The 23,264-nt window shown below is 41.2% G+C and overlaps 1 protein-coding gene across 1 annotated transcript; it reads right to left on the reverse strand.

Annotated features, from left to right (window-relative positions):
• PANX2 (pannexin 2) lies at positions 1-22,564 on the reverse strand. The gene is made up of 4 exons (XM_057378903.1): positions 22,161-22,564; positions 21,504-21,794; positions 3,624-5,075; positions 1-1,769 (listed from the first exon to the last, which is right to left on the reverse strand). Exons 2-4 carry the CDS (start codon positions 21,727-21,729, stop codon positions 1,408-1,410), a joined length of 2,040 nt encoding a protein of 679 aa, XP_057234886.1. The 5' UTR covers positions 21,730-21,794; positions 22,161-22,564; the 3' UTR covers positions 1-1,407.
• Positions 22,565-23,264: the final 700 nt, after the last annotated feature.

Raw genomic sequence — 23,264 nt, forward strand, 5'->3', positions numbered from 1 at the left:
TATTTTCAGTGCTATTTTCATTAAATATTGGYATAATATATCCATGTCTGAGGTAATAAATTAAAAATAAACTCAAGATTTCAGTCCCATATTTGTGCTGCATATTTTTTTCTACCATTATACATAATTTTGAAGCAAACACACACAGTCTGTAATTCTGAATGCAGCTAGAATATTATTTTAACACAGTCACTTTTTGTTTCACTATAATTTTGCTGAGGATGGTTATTGCATGATACACTTTTAATAGACGTTTTAGTTATACTAGAGTTTTCTATTAAATCACACATACCGTAATTATAGGAAGATGGGCATGAAGATGTGCTTTGAGCCAAGGATGGCAAATACTGAATCAGTGATAGCACATACTGCAGGATTATTGTCTGCCCGCACTAGAGCCCAGATCCAGCAAAGCCATTTCAGTGTGTGCTTAGCTTTAGACATGAGTCATTTCAGTGTCATCCATGGCCTTAATTTTTGCTGAATCAAGGACTAGCCAAATCTGCAGAACTGAAYTAATAGACTTCTTTAACTGTGTGTTATTTGAAAACAGGTTTGCTGGTTTCATATTTTGTAAGATATTTTGTAATGACCTCCATAAGATTTTTAGTATCAGTGAAGCACCCATGAAAGTTTCTAACMCGGTTCATAAATGCACTATGAAAAAATAAGCAGCTACAATGACTYTCTTCTACACACTTTGTTAAAAGTAACAACTGGTTTGAAAAGTTATTAAAGTAATTTTTTCCATGGTAAAATATATTTAAAAAAATAAACTCTTAATTTAATCATCTTCCATCACAAATATAAGCATGTTAAAGGGCAGGGCATACTTCAGGTATTTTCATTTATAAATGCAAGAGATTGAGCGTATCAATCTTCTTGCACTTAAATGCTGGTGGTAGTAAGGCCCTTTCAGCTAAGTCTCCACCAAGCCCAACATCAGTGAGCTAAAGAAACAAACACAAATTTTGCTTGCATATAACTTCTTCATAATCCTGAATTAAAAAAAAAAAATCCTCCCTGCTTAGAAAAGAACTCTAATTTAACTGCTGCCATTAAAAAAGTATACCTCACCTCCATATTAGTCAGKGATTCTGAATGCAAAGGTTTTAAACACTCACTAAAATTGCTGTGGCATGCCAYCAGACTCTTAACGTTCATAAATTGTGCTAATTCCCATTTAAGTCAGGAAGCTATAGTTTAGAGTTAGAGCTAATGGTTGTCTTAGTGTTAAAGGTCTATTTCCACCAGATTTTCTTTATTCTGTTTTGCAAATGACTGACAGTGCTCATGATGTGATCCTGAAAAACCGTTTGTTGTTATTATCAGAAGCTATAGTCTGTGAGAAAACTCTCCATGCTCATGCAGTGAGTTGCATTGCTGGGGGACCAYGGCCCAGTGCCTTCAGTACTCCACCGAGCTCACCATGGCCATGGGCTCGTCAAACGTCGCCAGCCGGATCTGCTTCGGCGTGGGGATGGACAGCATCTCCCCGGTGTCGGCCGGCGAGTGAATCCCATTGTCCATGATGTTGGARACTTCCTCCTCATGGTCCTCGTACAGCGTGTTGATGTGCAGCAGAGGGTGGGCTGGGTTGCAGCTCAGTGCAGGGGTGGGCTCTGGCTTGACCTGGTTCAAAGCCATACTGGTGGCAGCAGCAGTTGTGGCTATATGGTTGTGGTTACACGTGACAAAAGCCGCAGCAGCAGGCACAGTTCTGCATGTCTCAGATGAGTACAGGATCTCTTTTGCAGGATGAGGGGTRTCTAAAAGAGAACAAAACAGCCAGATAAAGGACAGGTAGTCTTTCAAGCTTCCAGTCCATCAGAGAGGAGTGTCCTGAACCAGTAAAAGTCATTGGCAATCTTGCCACTGATTTCAGTGGGATCAGAAGTGGATCCCAAACTGAATTTTCTTGGGACCCTTAGAGAAATCCAAACAAGAGGGTTGTAAGCTCAGGCATACGGGACAAACAAGAAATGGGGTTTATAAATCTTGCTCTTTTTTATGCATGCTCATGCTTCCTTATGTGAATGGTATTTCTGTAAAATGAAGGGRAAAAAACAACTGAAAAGTATACTCATTCCCCTCTACAATCTGGCCAGTATTTTTTTAATGTTATGATTTAATATTGTGACAAACGTAATGACTATTGAAATCCACAGGATGGAATACAAAATATTTTCAATGGGAAAAGCTAGTGGTTACACATTGTAAGCCACTTGTCTTTAGAAAGAACTCAGCAATTTGACATTAACTGATGTCTCTTTCCAGAAATTTTAAGTCTTCCTTACCTGATGGACTGCAATGTAGGTCTAACTCAAAAACAAAGTTGAAAATTTTTAATGTGAATGGGGAATCACAGAGCCCCAAAACTCCAGTAAAAATTTTTTGCCCTTAAAATATTCAAGCACTAATTTAGACGAAGGTAATTGAGACCAGAAAACCCCAGCAGTTTTGAGGAGTTGAAATCAGAGCAGGTGACTCGATAAGGAATGCTGTAGAATAGCTCACATGCACATTGGGGAGTTGGAGGGCTCTAAGGAGCATAGGGATTTGGAAGTGACAGAAACTTTTATACCTCAAATCACTTCTTTGCTGGGCAGTGGGGTGACGGTAGATGTCAGTCTGTCGAAGCCCAGAGGGAGGTCTTAGCTTGTAATGAGATGAGAGCCATTGCTTTAAGTACGTACAGATTTTTCTGTAACTTCAACTGCATAGTGCTTCTTTCTTATGTCAGTAGCTTACAAAAATAAACAAGAAGATATCTGTCTATCAGTTTATCTCCTGATCTATCACTTTTTTTAATGTTCAGATGGCTTTCCTCATCACTCTAGCACATAGCATTTATTGCTATATTTGAAACACTTCTTTGAGTTAAGAAAGGGACAGGATTTACAAGACACACAGAGGAAACTGAGGCACAGAAAGAGCATCTCCTGTGAGGCCACATGGGAAGGGAATGGCAGAAGCCCTGAATCCCTGACCAGCACCCACACTTCAGACCATCCATCCTCTGGTCCCAGTGAGACACAGGGCAAATTAAAGTGTGTGGGAAGAACAATGTCAATGAGCTGGGTTTTGGTTTTCTAGGTGACAAACATGCCAGCCCCTAGGTGTTGGTASTTAAAGAGATTCCTTTCCCACAGGCAGCTTTAACTGCCCTTAGCAATCTCCCACACAYTCCTAAAGGGCTATTACTGCTCAGAGTACTGGTCATCTACCCTGGCAGTTTCCATATGACATGAAAATAAGGCAGGTTTGAAATGTGCCAGGTGCTGGTGGAGCAGGAAAGGTATCATGGAAGCCAAACACTCCTCAGTTCCTTGGCAAGGCATGACCACATCTGTAATTGTGAAATCCTGCTTACGTTTGAAACATTACCCACACCAACAGCCTGCAGCCTGTTTTGTACAGCTCTACCTTTAATTATCCTTATACTCTATATAGTTGTTAAAGAAAGAGAACCTCTGTCTCTGAGGCCTGCAAGCTCTGAGATTACTAGCTATCCCCAAATCTAGCAAGGTAGGTCAAACAGTTCCAATAAACTCTGAGTTCCTTAAGATTGCTATGTCAATTATGGTCTGTGGAGGCGGGATGGGCATTATAGCATACTGTACCTTTGAGAGAGGAGGTAACATGCACTACAACATTCTCTTCCTGGTTTAAAAATCCACCCTCTTGGCTTTTTGACGTAGGCATCGAGGGGATGGCTTGAACCTCTGGCTTGGGTTTTTTGCTACTAAGTATATATGGATGAACATCCAAGGAAAAGTGCCGTGTGTGCTTTTTTTCACTGCTTGTGCTTGGCATGGCGTTTGGCTCGCTCTTATGAGCGGACGATTGCTGTGAGGTTTTTGCAGCAGACTCCAACAAAGGAGCGATAAGGCTGTCTGTCGCTGTTTTTCTCCGCACAGGCTTCGGTTTATCTGGTTTGTGGTTCTCCACCTTCATAATGGCTAACTGCTCCTTGAATGGCTGGGGAAGGGGATTGGTAGTTGGGATCCATTTCATCTTCTTCCTTGGTCTCTTAATGATGAGCTGCTCGTTAGCATCAATGTCRGCTGGATCAACGCTCGGGTCTATGGTTTGAATCCCTGAATCACGCATGGTCGGAGTGGCATCGTGGTTGGACTGGGCCAATGCTGCGAGCAGCTGCCGTACCACATTGTCATACATCAGATCACTTTCATTYGTAATAAAATCCAGACGGTTCAATGACTTTATGTGGTCCCTATTTTCATTACAAAACATGGCCAAAATATTGATATCGCAAAACTGGGACTTCTGCCACTGCTTCTTGGTCTTTATTCCAACTTTGTTCAGTTTATCAAATATGAAGTTAGACTTGCGAAATATGAAGAGGTGAATCAAGTTGATGAGGATTATCAAGTTCATAAAGCAGAGGAGAACGATATCTACACCAGCAATAATCCGCTGGAGCTGGACAGATGGCAGTTTACAGTTCACTCTGATGTGCAATTTGGAGCTGCTYGTTTTGTCTGGAGGCTCACCTAGAGCACATGTAAATTCATTTTGCTTCTGTGTAGCATAGTAGGTGGATAAGTATGTGATTGGTATGATGCTTAAAAAGATGATGAACAGATGTCTTGCAAGATAAAGCTTAGCTAAAAAGTTACTTCGTCCTCTTCTTTCCAGATATTTCTCGAACAAGTTCTGCTCAGGGCTTTTTTCCTTCTCTGCATTCTCAATGATTTCTCTTTTCTCTCTCTCGGTGATCCCWGGACCTTTGGACTGAATCTGTTTCTCTATTTTTGGTGCTCGCCCTTCAGCTGCACGGTGGTAGCAGTTATCAATCTCTTGAAGCAAAAAATTAAGCTCTGAAGTCAGTCGAGTGGAGGCCAGAAATTCCCAGCCCAGAGCTGGAATGTACATTATCCCAGCAAAAGCCAGCAGTGCATAAGGCAGGAACTTATGCTCAAACAAGGAGGGCCAGTGGCTGGCATCAACTCCTGGCAAGGCATCTTTTAATTCTGTCCAACAATATCCTCTGGCATACAAGGCTTGATCGCGGGTGAAGTTGTGTGGTGTGTAACAGTATATAGGCTCCTCTGTATAACAGAGAGAAAAGTCACTGCTGTGCATTTAACCTACAAAAGAAGCTCTGGAAAATAAACATTTCAAATTATATCGATTTTATTTTTCTGTATCTTTACATGACCATTAAGCCCTCCACATCTAGCCAGCTCAGGCTGTACACATCCTCACAAGCCTTAAGACAAAACTATTTACCTGAAAGTTTTAGAATGAACCCGAGTTAGAAATGTCAGCACAAAATACATATTTTGGTTTAATTACCTCTCTGCAAACAATATCCTAAGCAACTGTGACCTGAACTCTGTAAAACTWAAAGACCTGATACTCATTACAAAGTCAGCAGCTGAGGATATTCAATGCAAATGCTGAAATTTAGATGAAATTTGAAGCTAAACATCCCTGCTAAACATTATTTTAAATAGAAAAAAGGTAGWTGTAGCTTAAGGCAATATTTTTAATATTAGTAAATATTAAATTTACTAATATTAATTAAATATTAGTATTAATATTTAATACTCATAAACAAAGTCAACTCATYTGATATGGTAGAAAAAAAGGAACTCAAGACATACAAGGATTTACTCAACTGCATCTCTCTCAGCTAACATTCTTGGCATTCTGACCAGGACAGTATTTGGTGTGTTAACTATTTGTCACTAATAAAAATTCTACATTTGAAATAGTAACATTGTGGTTTTATACACAATGTGTAATTAAATGCAACTTGCCATCAGATAGCATTTTGGAAGAAACAAATACTGTGGATCAAGAAAGAAATCAGACAAAGTAATAGAAGAAAAAGTATAGCAAGGATTATTAAATGCACAGTGATGTAAACTTTTGTCTCAGGGAATGGTTAAGTCAYATTCTGCTGGAGGGTGGAACGGTTTGTCAAAGGAAATTACACCATATCCTTGTCTATTTTAACACTCCTTGCTAAACGTTTGTATTTTACCATCATCATAATGATGTTGAGATAACAGAACTTTTGTCCTCACCCAGTAGATAAATTATGTTCTTATATGACCATTTTTTTTCTAACAATATATGAAAGATAGAAAAAGCAGCATTAATYTCCCAAAGAACAATAACCATTATGAAGACGCCCTATTCAAAGAGAAAGACCATGTTTTCATGTTTTGAGAGTAGAACAAAGAAAATATATTTTACAGTGTCTGGTATATCTTTAAAAAGCTTCCCAAAATGAGACCCATAGTAGGAAGCATGTTCTCTTGGCTTGCTCAAGAACACCAARCCTGCTCCTGCTCTGAATGAAGACTACAATTCAGACCAACAACTGCTCACTGGAAGAACACAGTGGCACTTCTCTCTTAATAATACAAATGAAAACAAATAACATCATATGGATAACAATAAACAAAATATTATTGCTTGCCTAGAAAGCACACCCCCCCTTATCCTTCTGGATTAACAAATGACTCCTTACATGACCAGTTACTTTTCACATGCGAGCAAATCAAAAGTTAGCTCTTTGGTGTGGAGGTATAAACCGCTTCTGTGACCTAGAGAGATCTACACGTTAAAAACTGCACAAAAATTGTGGTTGTTTTTTTCAAGTGATTCAGGGAGGACTCCTTTCTAAAAACACCACCAACTTATACAGAGTTGACAGAATAAATGCTGCTACTCAAGACAGCATGTAAAGTGAGTAAGCTTGCAAATTCTTTAACATCACTTCTGAAGACTATTTTAAAATGATCTAACTTCAGTCTCAGAGGAAAGCTTAAAGCACTCCCATCAAGACTGTTTTTGTGTATTTACAGATATGTTACAAGAAAAACGCTCACCGACTCCCTTGGTTTCAGTAATTACATGCCCTCCCAACCCTACCCATGAAGGGATGAATATAAAAAATTTAATCTCCTACTATCAAAGACTTATTGTACAATTACCCAGGAGACCAAAAAGATTCCTATGTAAAAGGTTATCATGGGAAAAAAAAAAGGCAAAGTAGCATGCTGTGCTTCTCATAAGCAGAATTTTTTTGAATTGGGTATCTCTAAGCCTAGCAGACATTTCCAGTATGAAGCCAAGTTTCCTGTGCCATACATGGGTTAATTTCTCCTCTGTCTCAACATCACAAATACTTGGGAAAACAGCAGCAAGTGTTCCTACAAATCATCCATAAGGATTATTTTAGGATTAATGCATCAATTGCATCTATCAAATAAACTGAACATTTCTTTCTGTTCTCTTCACTGAGACCCAAAAGCTAGGGTGATTTTTGCTAAAACTGTACATATACAACAACAATCCAATATATTTATTTTTTTTTAAATAAAATAATAATGTCTTATTTACATTTACATTTACATCACTGAGAGACTAACTCTGTATTCTATCCATTGCCACTGCTTTGGTGAAAAAAGCCTGAAAAGCTTCACAATCCCAGTTTGGATTTCCCAGCTGCATTATAGGCTACAAAATGAGGCTGTCCCAACCAGYAGAGAAAGCAAAAGTAAATTTATGGGAATTTATTCTCTTTTCCTCTGTTAAACATGTTTTTATCTGACCCCATTGCCCGTGAGGTTGTAAAAGATCTCTAATTTATCTGGCCAGCTGACCATAGTGTCCCGTTCTTATTCAACGTTTTGTACATTGTTGATATTAGTCTAGAATTTTCTTTGCATATTTGTAAAATTGGCATGATTTTCTTTGTAAGACATGTAAATCCCTAGACCCTTCAGATGAAAACCAAACCTCTGTGGAGTSAGAGGACAGTCTGGGACTTCTGATAACTGAAATGGCAGCAGGGGGTTCCAACACAATTTTGTTCAAATGGTATTTTCTAATACAGAATCACAGAATCACGGATTGGTTTGAACCAGAAGGAATCTTAAAGATCATCTAGTCCCAGTCCYCCTGCCATGGGCAGAGACACCTCCCACTAGACCAGGCTACTCAAAACCCCAGCCAGCTTTGCCTTGAACACTTCCAGGGATGGGGTTGCCACAACCTCTTTTGCCATTATCTTTGAGCYGTATTCACTGTCAGAGAATGCTACAAATTTTGGTTGTTATTCCACAGGTATATTTAACTTTACTGTCTCAGCACAGGACTTCTAGGAAGCACATTTTTCTACAAAATTGTCTGGACAATGGAAAAGAGAGGGATTCCCTTCTGAACTGATTCAAAGCAAAAGATTCATTCAGCTGTTGCCTGGATGAAGAACCTGTCTCTCTTCATTGACAAGAGGCTGCCAAGCAGGATTGGCACCAGGTTTCAGATAGCTTTTGTGGTGACAGCAGCATTTAACCTGGATTTAACAAACACCCTGAAGGCGTTTGATTCATTTGTAGTAGGGTATGGAATGCTTTCTTCTCTATTGCAGCCTGTGTCCATCATTAATTAACGCAAAGAAAAGCTCCATGTCAATAACTAATCCAGTTTGTTATGGAAGATGGCAATAACATAGAGCTGGATGTCAACATGCAGATCTGATGAGGACAGCAGAGTAACAAGCTGTTCTCACACACATGTTCCCACACACTTAGCTATGAGACCCCTGCTTAAAGCAGTTTCAAGAAGGCACAGGCAGATTTATTTTTTGTTTTACAGTGTTCTCCTGATAGATAAGTAGCATTAAAAAAGGACGTTAATGGTGTTGAAATCATAGCTCTGATGTTGGATCATGCAATATAAAAAATGTATTTGCTTTTARTTTTTCATTCATAAATATAGAAAGTTTCTACCACTACTCTTCTTTCACCCTGAAAATTCTTAAGCAGTTTACAAAGGTCCTTTTTCATATAACCATTCTAGCCATCACTAAACAYAGTCAGATGCCCCAGTTTAATTGCATATGGCATAACTGTTCAATTGTGTAGGAAAACACAATGAAGTAACRTGTCATAAAGAAAAAAAAGCTTAGGGAGCATTATTATGGCTGAGTGGATTGGCAATCCTCTCAGTGTTGTCTGGTCTAAAGCCCATAAAACGAATCTCTCCCTCTGCTTCTTGATAGCTATATTCCTAATAATTACTATATTGGAAAAAAAAAGTCTTTGATGGTAACATATTATGTTTTTTCTTATACTGACTTAAGCATAAACATGCATGCTAAAAAGCTTTGTTTTCCTTTTTTCAATGTCAGATGTTTTCAACAATTTTATCCTGCTCATTATGCACCTAAGCAACTTCTAAAAAGCCACAGAACTATCCTCTAGGATAAGGTATGAGAAAGATCTCCCTGCACTTTCCAGACATGCAATCAAGATGAAATAATCAACACAGAATTACTTAGTTGTGTAATATAACTGATTGTGTTATGCCACTTGAAAAATTAAAATGCCTTGGCAGCTAAGTTTTCTCACATGCTCCATTCTGCACCATCTCATCCCATCATTTTAAATATTACCTAAATGAAGAGAAGTGACTTGTGGGAGGTAYTATGGTACAGAAGTCAGAGCTCAGGGGAATGGAAGTGCATGGCTGCAGAAGGTACTCAAGGTTAGGAGAGGGATGAAAGAAGGGGCTGTGCTCAAAAAACTCTTTATAAACAATCTAAACAGTATGGAAAGAAGAAGTGAAATCAAAGTACTGAAGCTAGGAGCTGTCAAGTCTGCTGCTTTTAGAAAAGGTTTGGAGAAATGCCTGTGGGCTTCCTGCAGGCACATGCTCTCACTCCTACTGTTCCCARTCCAAGGTCAGCCACCTCCCTTCATGACTCCCCAGCTCCTTATACTTTAGTGCACATTTGACTGTCCTCTTTGAGAGGCCCTAAATTAAACACAATTGTTCCAGGTGCAAGTGCTAGGCATGAAAATACATTAGAAAAATAAATCTCCTGCTAAATTTCAAACTGAGGKTATAATAATCCAGGTTCTGGATTCCTCAGGAAAGAGGCTAGAATGCTGAGGTGTGGAGTTGGAACTCCTGCAAAACTTCCCACTACAAAAATGAATCTTAGATCTGGAAATGGAGTTACCAATGGAAAAATCTGATGACTGCTGTTCCTACACCATTTCCTGAAGTTATACCCCAACRCAGAACCATAGAAATGCTGAAAGGAACACTGGCAACTATTGAARCCCACATCCCACTCACAGCAGGATCACGACTGATTTCAGACCAGCTTGATTATGACTTTGTCAGTCTGAAAACCTCCAAAATCAGAGGCTACACAACGTGCCTRTACATCCTGTTCCAATGCTTGATTTCCGCAAGGTGAATTTTCATCTTCTTCAGGCCATGCCCAGCAAGAAAGGCTGATCCATGCACCAGTGATTTTTTTCATTTTTGAGAAATCCCAACTGGCCAGTTGCACTAAGAACACATCAAGTAAAATATGTCTGGAAGGCTATCACGGACATACATSCGGCTGCAGCTCAGGCCTCAGTATTGTATCTCAAAGGAAGAGACACCAGAAGCACAGTTCACCAAGGAACTGGGTGTGTGTGTGCATACACGTATGTATTTGCCCATCTGTAACATGAAACACTTAGAAAAAAAATGTGATCTGGTTTATGGTACACTGAAATGACCATATCTTGACCATATCTTGTCCACAAGATATGGTGAAACTGTAGATAGGCATCATTCTTCACTGTCTATGCAAAGTTAAGATTTTACAAGTCTTCCTGGGAAAGTGAGTGAATTGCATATAACACACTCACTCATCCCTCAGAAATAATGATAACAATGACAATCTCTTAGCATTCAACACTGTAAAAAGTCACACCTGCTCCTGAAAAGACTTAAGCAACTGTATGCATTGGGCACTTCCCTTAAGTCAATGTGATMACTCATAGCACATAAAGTGTGGCACATGAATCTCTCTAGGAAGAACTGATGCTGAACTAAAGCTCCTAAAACATTATTATGAGCAAAAGTTATTTAAGTAAATGTGGACAACACAGTCAGAGTGCTTCGGTAGGCAATTCAAAGAAAAGAAAACATTAGTAATAAACAGTATATGCTCCTACATAACAGGCCAAATGACTTTTCATACCCACTGCATTCCCAGGGAATGAAGTACATTTGCCYGAAGCAAAATATAAGCCATGATAACAAATCATATATGCCTCCTGTGACCTCCAGCTTTTAGAATTTACTCTAGAAAAAGAAATCACTTTTAACAAGTTATTTAACAAGGCTATTCCTTATCATACTGCTTTGTGGCACATACATGTAAGCAATCTGACATMCATGCCTCATTCATCTTGAGTACTAAAAGGATTGCACAAGAAAGCAGGTAGCAAACTGTTTATTTTTAGAAACAGAAATAATTTATTTAGTACTTTTCCGGCAATTTTTAAATGGAAAAGAAGAAATGTCCTGGATCCTCTTCTCTCTGGAAAAAACAAATAAAAAACATTCATGTTACTGAGGTTGAAAACATAGTCCAAGTAAGTAAAATATTATCTGGACATATGAATAGTTATATTATCTATACATTTCTTCCATTCCAGTCACACAATCCACAAGGAATATGTAACTCTGCTTAGAATAATTTTAACAAATTCTAGCTAATATGCAAATTAACAGACAATAAAAGGAAAAACTCAATTTATCTAGTTTATTTCAACTACTTTATTTAAAGGGTATTTAAAGGTTAGAAATTAGTAAAACATAAGGATGGAYCTCTGAATTTACTTTTGTGTATCAGCTGTAACTATACAGTCCTATTTAACTCAATGAGTTTACTCATATAAATAAGAAACAACCATCAAACTAAGCCTTAGCTTAGCAAGTTAATTATTAAGATTTACTACTTCTATTGAAGTAAAAAAAAAAAACAATACCTTTACCTTTCTTAGGGAATATTCTTTCCAAATCTGAATACAGGTTCCATGCCCATGAAGTCTTCCTAAGGTACAAATTTCTCCATGATCAGCAGAGTAAGGTATAGCCTTTTCTGCCCAATCTCTGAAACCAYTTGTCCTGTTTAAGAAAAAAATCTTGAAAAGAAAGTCCTTAAAGAAATGAGATAGGAAACCACTGCTGCTATTAGGATTTATTGGCCTATACTATACAAAAATTAYTCATAATGAGTGAGGTGTAGATAAGCAATTTCAAAGACTGATAGGTAATAGCTCATCCACAAGGGTAACTGCAGTGCAAGAGCAGCAGCAGGTTTYCCTGTATTTTCAATCTGGGTCTTTCTGCCTTGCAGGATTGCTGCTTGAGCTGCTTATATTTTAGATCTGTAGAAGCAATGAATTCACAAAGCACTTTCTTAGTRTATACACAAATTTACAGAACCATATTCCCTGGAAGTAATAGGCASTGGCTCTTCTAAAAGTAGTGTGGTGTGCTCACCCTTACCTGAGGCTTAAGGCTTTGTACACCTGCCCAGGTTAGTCAGGAGAAAAAAAACACCTATTCCTACTTGTCTGATATGTTGAAAATAGCCACTGTCACACAGAAGGTGCAGAAACACCTAAATGAAATTGCTTAGGATGCTCCTATAGAGGAATATTTCCTCAATGAGCTCTCATCCACCATGTGGTGGYCATGCAGAGTCATGTAGAGTCACTGAAAAGAGAGTTTATTTATAATGACTGGACTATTGATGCCAAGATTTACGTGARAGTTAGATCTGAATTTAAAGGAATGTATTAATCAAAATAAAATTTAATGAAATTCAGCCATGCAGACAGTCCTACAAAARAGATATGAATAGTATTTACTTCTAAATTTAGTGCTTACATGAGGAGGAAGAGTGGAATTTCAGTGATGTTCAGACCTTCTGCACAGGAGAAGTAGTAAYGTATGAAAATAATGTTTTAACATTTTGCAAAGGTCAAAATTTGCCCTCTAGATRTGGAACCCCAAAGCAACTCCATGCACCCAGACAGTATGGCAATGTGGATTGCAGTAATACCTGAAGTAAACTGCAAGAATAAATACCGGAATGAAATGAATAATGAAAATCCAGTGAAACTGATGATATATAAGCAACAGTGGCTTCTTAAATCAAGRGTCGACTACAAAATACAACCACAGGAAGCAACAGGAAACAGCAGGTTCGTTCTATTGCATTATTGATGTTTAATGACTAGAAATTAAAAAGATGACTTGTATTAAGTACCTCTTGGCWTAAACACAGCACCCGGAAAAATTCGTATTGAAAAAGGAGAAAAAGACCAAYAGATAGCTCATTAGGTAATAATATTATTTTAATAGCATGGTATTTAGAGGGCAGAGATGGCTGGTCTACTGCCTTTGGAAAACTGGTTCCACCATTTGTAGAGAAATTGGGTTTTGTGAAGTATCAGAACTGTTTTGATTCATCACAGCAGAGACAGGAGAACCTGCAGCCTGAGGCTCCCAGGGGCTCCGCCAGTTCCAATGTGGAGGTCTCCTGACCTCCTGAAGAAAACATGGATCTCACAGAAGATAAGGTACCTCAACCTCAAAACGTAAATAATTACTTCATCATAAAACTAAAATGCTCCAGAAATAATCACTGAGCTCTAAGCTGCAAAAACCACACCACACATCTCAGCACCTGGCTGCAGCACTACTCCAGGAACTTTGAGTCTGCATGACAGGCTTGGTGYCACTAAAGAAAAGCAAACCAATCCCCAAAGCTTGCTGTCATAATGAACAGCTGCACTGCTCCATTCAAATGCAAGAGTATAATACATAACTCAGACAAAATCTCTGATGATGTAAATATGTGCCCTGATTTCAATTTTTTCCTTAGAATAAATCCTGTACCATCGAAAAAAAAAAAAAAAAAACCAAACCAACAATCTACAAGAATCATGCCAGTCTACTGTGAAATTATTCAGCTTTTGTAATTAAACATGTATATGTACTGAGAGTGTCCACAGCAGCTATTTTTAATACTGAGAGAACCCAAGGAACTCAGTGATGATGCAGATTATTCCTGRAGACTTTTATAGCTCTAAGAAACCACACATGCAGAAATCTCCTCTACATCATGATTTCTGTCTAGTTTAGAGACAACAAAGAGCCTCAAATACTTCAGGGTACCTTTGAAAATCAGTCTAGACCATACTCTTATTTAGTCACAAGCTTTCCTCTTGACAAAGGTGAATAAATTAAGTAGCCCTTAAACAAAAATATTTTTGACCATCTGTTCAAATCTATTGGTAATCTGAAAGCATGTAGTGAGCTAAAATTCATCCAYATTTTGGACCCCTTCCCACATATGAATCTTGAAAAAATGAAAGAGTTATCAATGAAAACAGGATTATTAAAGACATATAAAAAAAGATGATGTATGTGTCGATGAAGTCTGAGACATGGAATTTAAAACAGAAAAATATTTGCAGTTTCTAGGAACTGCAGAGGAATGATTACACATGTATGCCTCATGTATTTCCTCAAGAATACCTTTCTATTTACCATTCACTTCTGCAAATGCAAATCTTTAAATGATCAAAACTCAGAGTTCTACGTAGTGTGTCTTTTGCACACCCAGTGTTTGTATGTGTGTAAAYTGACCTTACACTTTGGGAAAAAGTCCATCAGCAATGTGAACAGCCAGCAGAGGAACTGCAGCCAGCCTGTGGGTGCTTGTGCCATTTTAGTCCTTTTTGAAGCTACATGCTAAGAAAGCACTTAAGTGGCACTGTGACACTCTTAAATTATCTTCTCTCTGCTGGTTTCACCTCAGAAACAATTTGAGGTTTGTCACACACTAAACAATCTAGTCCCCTGTCTCTTAGCACTAACAACAGTCACTTGGAAAAATGTCATCTTCACTTTCTTTAAGTGCACTTGGAGAGMAGAAATAGAAAGTAAGATCAAAAGCTGTCTTTTAGGTAAGTCATCTAAGTAAGCATACATAAATACCCTACCACATTTGTTTCTGTTTTGAAACAGAAATGCAAATTAGAAAAGCTGACCAGAAATACAAAATAAAACTCCATCTCAAAATAGAGAAATCTGATATACTCTATTTAAAAAATACTGTAGGGTGAAAAGCAAAAAAGACATTGAACTCATGCATATTATATATCACACAGAAATGTAAGCATTGCTTATGCAAATTATTATAAATCAGAAAATAAAACATAAAACCTTGAACTGACACTTTAGTCATTAAACTGTTTCCTTCCATTGCTTTCTCATGAAAATTTTCTAGCAGGAGAATGGTAGAGGGCTGAGCTATGCAACTGCTAAGAGACATAGAAATACAGTATTTTTTATGTACTTTTTTTATACTGTTCTAAGAACCTAGCAAGAAAACCAATGCCAAAGCTTGGCTTTCAACTAAAATATAAAAATCGACTGGATGAATGCTTTGCCTTATTTTAAGAAAGTACTAGCATTTAAAAGCTTTGGTGGGAAAAGCAAACATGATTGCAATATGAGGAAAGAATAATTCCCTGTGAATAAAAAGTATGAGCCACTGCATAAGAGGGATATGACTTAGCAATACCTTGACAACATCAGTTTGGAAACCAAAGGATTTCAATACTGTGGGGTAACACAACAAAACCAGCAATGTCATCTCCTTTGGGACCCACCACTCTCTGGTTCCTTACAGAGATGATGGGGTTCCTTCTGAASCCAGCACAACACTGAACTGGAATATTTAAACCACTCACTAAAAACATTAAAAGACACAAACAAACRAAGCAGCACATCATGAAAGCCAGGTGTTTCCTAATCTACTGGATTACAGAACTGTCTAGGAAATTCAGCAAATGCCTTGACAAACTCCACTACAAAAGGCTGCCACCCGCTGCCTGTAGCACAATTTCCAGTATGGACAGGATACAGCWCTTGCTGACCCAGCAGCATTTTACTTATGGCTGTGGCTTGTGAATACTGGCAAAAMCAAGGAGAGTGAAGGATGAAAAACATAGCACACCAAACAGACCCATTCCAAACTGGCAGTGAACGTTGCAGTCTAATACTCCACATTCTGAGCCTTTGGAAAGAAAGTGAAATGGAAAGGCAGTGTACTGATGGACTAATCCTGTTTTCTCTAGATCCTTAACACTCTAGACTGACTATGCCTTGACAGGAGATGCTGAAACATTTTAGCTATAAGCAATGTCTGAAAACCAACACAGATTATAGCTGGACTAAGACTATGTAACTTAAATCCTTACATTCTAATATTTAATTAAAAGGTTGGTGTTCCACCATTTCTTTYACTAAATACGAACCTAAGGCTGACAAGTTAACAAGGGAACACTTTCAATAAAAAGAACCCCAAAACCTTTATCATAGGAAAGGGGACAATCCAGCAGGCTTCAATGCAGCTAAAATGAAAAGACAAAAGTGACAACCTATACTTACAGATTTAAAATTTGCTTTACCACCAAGCAGTACCTGGTACAGTCACCTATGCATTGGGACAATGCAGTGCTATCAAATCTGAACCCTCTGTTCATATTGGTTTTTTACCTCATATTTTACCTCTATTTTGCATAGGAATAACTGTTATTAACCTCCACGGAGTCAAATACAAGCATGGACCTCTGCAAAGCACTGAACATACATTTGCATGGGTGTACCAAAACATGCCTAAGACTATATATGGGTTACACAGAATTTCATCTAAGTAATGCAAATACATTTGGTTGCATATTTAAATAAAATATTTAGTTGTTATCTTTAAAGCAGCAATTTCCAAACAAAAACAGTGCAAACCTAAGTTCYCTCGGGACCACCAATTGCACTCATTTTTATATCAGTAAGGGCACTRCTAAAGGAGGTTTCTTTTAGCCTATGCTGCTTTCTGCAGTCAGGGTCACCAGGGCTGAGAGCCCTGTGACTCCAGGAAAATAAGAAACTCATAGTTAAATACAGATTCCATCCATTAGGTGAGAAAAAAATGCCTCAAACTTTCCTTATTATCTTCAAGGTCAACATATGCTGGCCTCTAAATAGAGGATATGCCGTTTTATACGAAGTCTGTTCATGGGTGAGTTTTAGAAAGGGAAACAATATTCATTCTTCTTTTKTGAGTACTCATGTGAGCTTTCTTTGTGTTGGGTAGCTGAATATTGCTCCTAAATGACTTTATGATGATCTTACRCTCAGTATAAATATGGCTCATGGATTTATTTAAATTCACTTTCTAGGAGTGTCCTTTCTGGAATCACACTGGTTCACTTGAAAAACAAAGGAGAAATAGAGGACTCGGAATTGACAGTGTACAAGGTTAGCTATGTGACTTTCTTTCCTCCTGTAGAAAAAGTTTAGGAAGTGGGGGCCAGTGCAAGAATCATCTTAGTTCAGCCATCAGAGAGAACTCTTGTCCCCATTGAAATCAACAGTCAATCTCTTACTGCCTCTTTGCAGCCTGAATTTAACTCTCAGCAGCACATCCCAGTAGTGCGTCTGTGCTTTGCCTTCCTTCTGCAGAGAGCTCAATTTCACCCCAAATGCACTGCCACCCAGTAGTGAAGTGTGGAGACAACATCTTATCWGATACATTTTAGCTACTTCACAGATTAGGATGACAGCCCCATTTTTTCACTTTGAGTCAGACTAAGTACACCAAGTACCTGGGGCTGCATAATGCAGAGCGCGGCCAGCAGGTTGAGAGTCTTCGACTCTATTATTGTGAGACCCCAGCTGCAGTGCTGTGTTGAGCTCTGGAACCTCTGCACAGGAAAGGTCTGCCTGAGGGAGACCAGAAGAGGACCATGAGAATGATCAGAGGATGGAGAAGTTCTATGACAGCCTGAGAGAGTTGTCGTTGTTCAGCCTGGAAAAGAGATTCCAGAAACACCTTACTGAGGCGTTTTTAAGAATGATGAGGACAAACGTTTTAGCAGGGTCTCCACTGTAGGACAGTGGTATTAAACTGGAAAAAGGTAATTAGATTGRACACAAGGAAGAAATTCCTTACTGTAGGGGTGGTGAGGAACTGGAACAGATTGTCCAGAGAAGCTGTGGATGTCCCAGATGGGRCTGTTCAAGGCCAGGCTGGACAGGGCTTTGAGCAGCCTGGTCTAATGGATGGCATCCATGCGTGAGACAGAGTAGATGATCTTTAAAGTACCTTCCAACCCAAACCACTCTATGATTTTTTGATAAATGTAACAGAAGGAAAGCAGAAGAAGAATATCTAATTTAGTAATTTGTAACACATTAAATTYAGATGAATGGTGATTTATTCAGAATATTGGCACAATATCTGCTACACAATTAGGTCTTGCCTCTTATGCTAATAAAACAGTTATTTGTCATTTAGTTTCTCAAAAGAGATGTAAACTTCAGAACACTCCAATTCAAGGGCAAACAAATCACTTACATGAAGAGCATATGCATTTACCTAAACAATGACTTTGCCCATGGCACTAAACACCATCATTAACTAAACAACTTTCTCTTCAGCCACAGGCARAATACAGGATACAATATATTATACTACAGACATAATGATTTTTAAGGTTGTCAATTACAGTCTTTTAAATAAACACCATGCTCTTTCTTTGTCCTCTGTTGTAGGGCTGAACTCTTTCATACGTCCTTCTCYGCAGCCTCTGGCCCCAGGAGAGTTACCGCAGCCTGGGGCCTCCCAGGCTTCCCACGATGATGGGGGGCCTTCTGCACACCCCCAGGGCAGGACACCCACCCTGCTTGGCCCAGCAGTTCTCACTGCACTTGTTGGACAAACTGCACAATTGGTCTTGACCACACTTTCAGCTACACTTGGCACACACACAAACTCAAAGATCAGTCAGTGACATAAGAGGCTCTTATCTCCTCTACCCATGTGGGTCCTCTGATCATGTGGGTTCTTCAAACCCTCAGCAAAAAARTTTTGTGAGAAACCACTGCTTTTAGGCAACTATACTTTGATGCCTCGAGTGCACACACCATTGTTCCAAAAGCTTTACCAATACTGATTACATAACATGGTAYAGACCCCAGAAAAGGGGTTGTTTTCAGTTTAATGGCATGATGGTATATTCACATGGCTTGCACTGGATATCATTAATAGAATGAGAAATAATGTTAAGCATTGGATAAGTATGCAAGGGCTCAAAGCAAAGTTTGGGAGGCTGCTACAGTATTTACAACCAAGGGGCTGTAAGCGCCTTACTGAATTTCATCAACAAAGCATGTACTTGCATAGCTGCTATTTAAATCACACAGAAGGAACAGTATCCAAAGCAAACAAAGTTAAGAYTTTTTTTGACGATTAGTGACAGTGTATGGGTGAAACAACACAAACTATAGAATCAGTAGTAAGCATGTATCCAGCTAAACTATTGTTATTACCAGGGTYAGCATCTCTGGACAAGTATGACTTAGTAAAGAAGTCTGAGTAAATACTATTTTGYGAAAAGAACAACATCTGATTAAGATCACATTAAAATTAATGCAAGTTTTGCTCTAGAACTCTGCGGAAGCAGAATTGAATTCACTAACCCTGAACTCTTTGACTCAACCCTAAAAGTATCTATTTAGTTTTGTTAGATACAGTTTTTCTGTTATATTCTTGTGTCTGTAATTTTTTCCTTTTTCTCATATTATTTTTCTAACTGCAGACGATCTGAACAAACATGTCATCATATGAGAGAAGAATGTTATCCTGCATTTTTCCAGGGACATAAGGATGTTTTCTRTGTTACCTTGTAAGTTTTGTCCTGGCAGAACGTAATAGGCTACTGCTCTATATATTACTGGTCAAATCAGCATACACAGCCCATAAACACATGTAAGTGATATTGCTCTAAGTCCTTCTGAAAAACAAATCTGGAATACAATTGTCACACTAGAGAATAATCTTCCACAGCACAAAATAAGCTCAATAGCAGAAATATGGGCAGATGCAAGTAAATTCAATGGGCCCTCTATCTTCTGTGTGCATGTGGACCACAGTTTAGCTTTGCAGAGGGACATTCACCTTATAAATCAGTCTCAGACTTGGTACTTCCTCCACAATCTGTAGTCTCGGGTGACTTGTTCATATGGAGCAAGTTACTGCTGTCTGACCAAGCAGTGAGTCATCAAAGGGCTTCTGCTAGGAATCTTGCATTGTGTCAAGGAACACATGTGAAGGGGGCATGACCTTGCCTGCATCCAAGGCTGTCTTTAGGCCTATTCAGTATCAAATCTGTACATCTCAAACAGTATGAAAGCATGTAGGTAAGTATGGACTCTCATGAACTGCTGTAGGATTGCCTTTTTGTTAGCTTAGTTTCCTACAGAGTAGGGTTTTACAAAACTTTTGCATTTCACARAGGATCCTCAAAGGTGACCTTGAAACCTCTCTTTCAGTTGCTATGAAGAGTCRGTTTTCAGGTACCCTGTAAACATGGTTTCTCCAAGATACCTCCAGAATACCACCTGAAAGATGAGGTTCTTACTAACTATGGCAGAAGATCTTGAGCTACATAACTGTATTTTTTTAAAAACTGAGGTGGATTGAAAAAGTTTTGACTACAATTAAGGAAACTCTCCAGACTCCATTTGCAAGCAGTTATTCTTTTAGATGATTTAAACTTTATCTAATAATGAAAACAAATATTAAGGATAAGAAGTGTTGGAAGTCAATTCCAAAGCAGCATGCAAAGAGCAAAGCCAGAGCCTGATTCTGGTACATTTAAACTGATTGAATACAGCCAATTCTCACCAACCTCACAAGCTACCGACTGCTACGTCAGTCCTGAATATTGAAGAGCTAATAATTTCCCATGGATCATTAGTATGGAGCTTCAAGKGACATTAAAAGCAGTCATGCACTGGCAGCTACACTCATCAAACCTATAATCCACAAAGCAAAACAATGTTTACATACGTACTAGTGGCCCAAAAGGTGTAACGTTACTGGATCAGTAATTTCCAAAGTTCACCAAAACTTGACCTTCTGAGACTGGTGGTGATGGGCACTCAAACCAGGCTTTTTAAATTGTTACCAGTTTATGCAAGATCTTGGCCCTCGGCAGAAACAGACACCAGTGATTTCCACTGTCACAATATGGCAAAGCACACCGCATGTGGCTCCAAAGATAGCATCAGTCTCCATGAAAACATCTGCCTCTCCCTGGTAGGCCAGTTAACACTCATGCTGTAGAAGTCTGAAGTTACATCAGGACAACACTTGACATCAGCCAGGGTYCAGCTCAGGACCTGACCAGCATCCACCTCAAGAAGCATTAACCCGCTGTGTCCCCCATGCCAGCTGTAACTGCTGCTGGGCAATGGACACCTGCTGCCTGCAGGTCAGTGACCCAGGGCCACTCGCCGAGTGGGGTGGCTGGGGACCCCTCCCCACCGCTTGCCCACCAGCCAAGGCGAGAGGCAGCAGCCGCCCCAGTTAGGGAGCAGCCAGGASGGCGACACCACTGCCCCGGCCCGCAAGACGAGGGGCAGTGGCCAACTCCTGGGCACAAGTGGCTCTTAGGCAGTGGCTCCTGCCACCCTGCCACGGTCCCCGCCCGCCAAGGCGAGGGCTGGCTGACATCTCTCAGAGCCAGTGGTCTCGTTTGGCAAACACTGGGACACGGCCCTGCCCGTCCTGCCGCCCTTACCGGCAAAGTTCTTGGTGAAGACGAGGGTGACAAGGAGGATGGGGATGAGGACGGTCCCGATGGTGACCACGCGGTCGAAGGGCAGCTCCAGCTTCAGCTGGAGGAGCAGAGCCGCCAGCGCGCCCGCCTTGTCATCCTGCTGCCCCGGCAGGATGAGCTCCTTCAGCTTCTCGCCCGCCAGCAGCGCCGTGGCCATGTCGGGGTGGTTATCGATGATGTGTTGCATAAGCGGCGGCGGCGGGCGGCCTCACGCCGCCGGGCTTCCCCGGGGACGGGCGGCGCCCGCCCGGCCTGTGGGGACAACACCGACAGCGGTGACGGCGGGGCCGCGGCCGCGCTGCCGCAGCGGCACCGTGCTCTCCCCCGGCTCCCCCAGCCCTGTGCACAGACCCCCCGCCGCCCCGGGCAGCGCGCTGCCACCCCGGCGGCAGCAACAGCAGCAGCGGTGCGGCTCACGGCAGCCTCCCGCTCCCCGCWGCCGTGCGGAGCCACATCACGAGAGGCGGGCGGCGACACGAGATGCCCGRTGACAGCTGTGCCATTAAACGCTGCCTCCGCTTCGCAACCCGCGCTGTACAACAGCGGCGCAGCAGCCATGCARACAGGCAGACCGGAGCCGCCTCCCGAAGTGCTGCAGACAAGGAAGGGGGCATTTACCTGGCAACTTCGGTCCCGCGGCTCCCGGGGGATGGTGAACAAAACGAGTGGCCGAAACAGAAGAGCGGAAGCCGAAAATAAACTTACACTAAACCTTCCTGCCGAAAAAATGTCCCTGCACCACCACAAGTAATAAAATCGCTCCGGGTTCGGAGCGGGAGGTGGATGATGTGCTGATGCTGGTTACAGCGGCAGGCGGCTGGCGCTCGCATGGAAATGCCCGCCCGCACCGAGCAGCGGTAACGTGCTGAGCAGCTCAACAAGGGGCTCGTAGCAGCCGTGGGCAGGAGGAGGAGGCGAGAGCAGCCCGGAATGAACTGTGGGAGCGCAGAGGTCCTTTAAGGCATGCCAGCAAACAGCTGGAGCCTGCGGAGCCGGGCGCGGCCACAGCAGGGCGGCCGGGAGCGGCGCGGCCGCAGCAGCCGGTGCGGCACAGCCCATGCGGGGCTCCGAGCGCAACACGTCGCGGCGGCGGCCCCGGCCCCGCGTCCCCGCAGGAGCCACCGCGCACCGGCGGCACCGCGCATGCGCCGGGCGGCCCGGGGAGCGCGGCCCCGGAGAGGTCCCGGAGGGGCCCTGRGGGCGGCGGGGACCCGTGGTGCCGGCAGGATGTCGTGCGGGCTCCCTGCCCTCTCCTTCCCGCAACACGAACAGGGGAGCTCAGGCCCGCGGCGCCGAGGCTCCCGCGGCTCAGGGGTAGAGCGGGTAGCGGTGAGGGAAAGGGAGACCCTCACACGAGCGGGCCCTGAAGGTCTTGGACCTGTGGACACGTCAGGATTTAAGTGCTGCCATTAGAAAGCTCTTCCATATGCTGTCTTTTTAAAGCACATGCGGGGTTGACCACACCTAGTAAAACAGCCTCAGAGCAGAGTATTTGCCARACATGTGGAGGCCAACTTTCAGCCACAGCTTAATGCTAGCCAGACCTGTGTCTTCACAGAGGTGGTCAGACTTCACTGTCCCCTGGAAACACTGTGGGCAAAAGCTGGGACCACACAGCATCAAAGGAGGCCATATGCACTGTATCATAACCTACAGTAACAGTGTTCAGAAAAATGTTCCAGGTCGCAGATCCCCCTTCTTAATTTGTTTACAGATTTTATA

The sequence above is a fragment of the Malurus melanocephalus genome, unplaced genomic scaffold (genome assembly GCF_030028575.1).
Source record: "Malurus melanocephalus ecotype Western Australia unplaced genomic scaffold, MMel_1.1 scaffold_11, whole genome shotgun sequence".
In the NCBI taxonomy this organism is placed as follows: Eukaryota; Metazoa; Chordata; class Aves; order Passeriformes; family Maluridae; genus Malurus; species Malurus melanocephalus.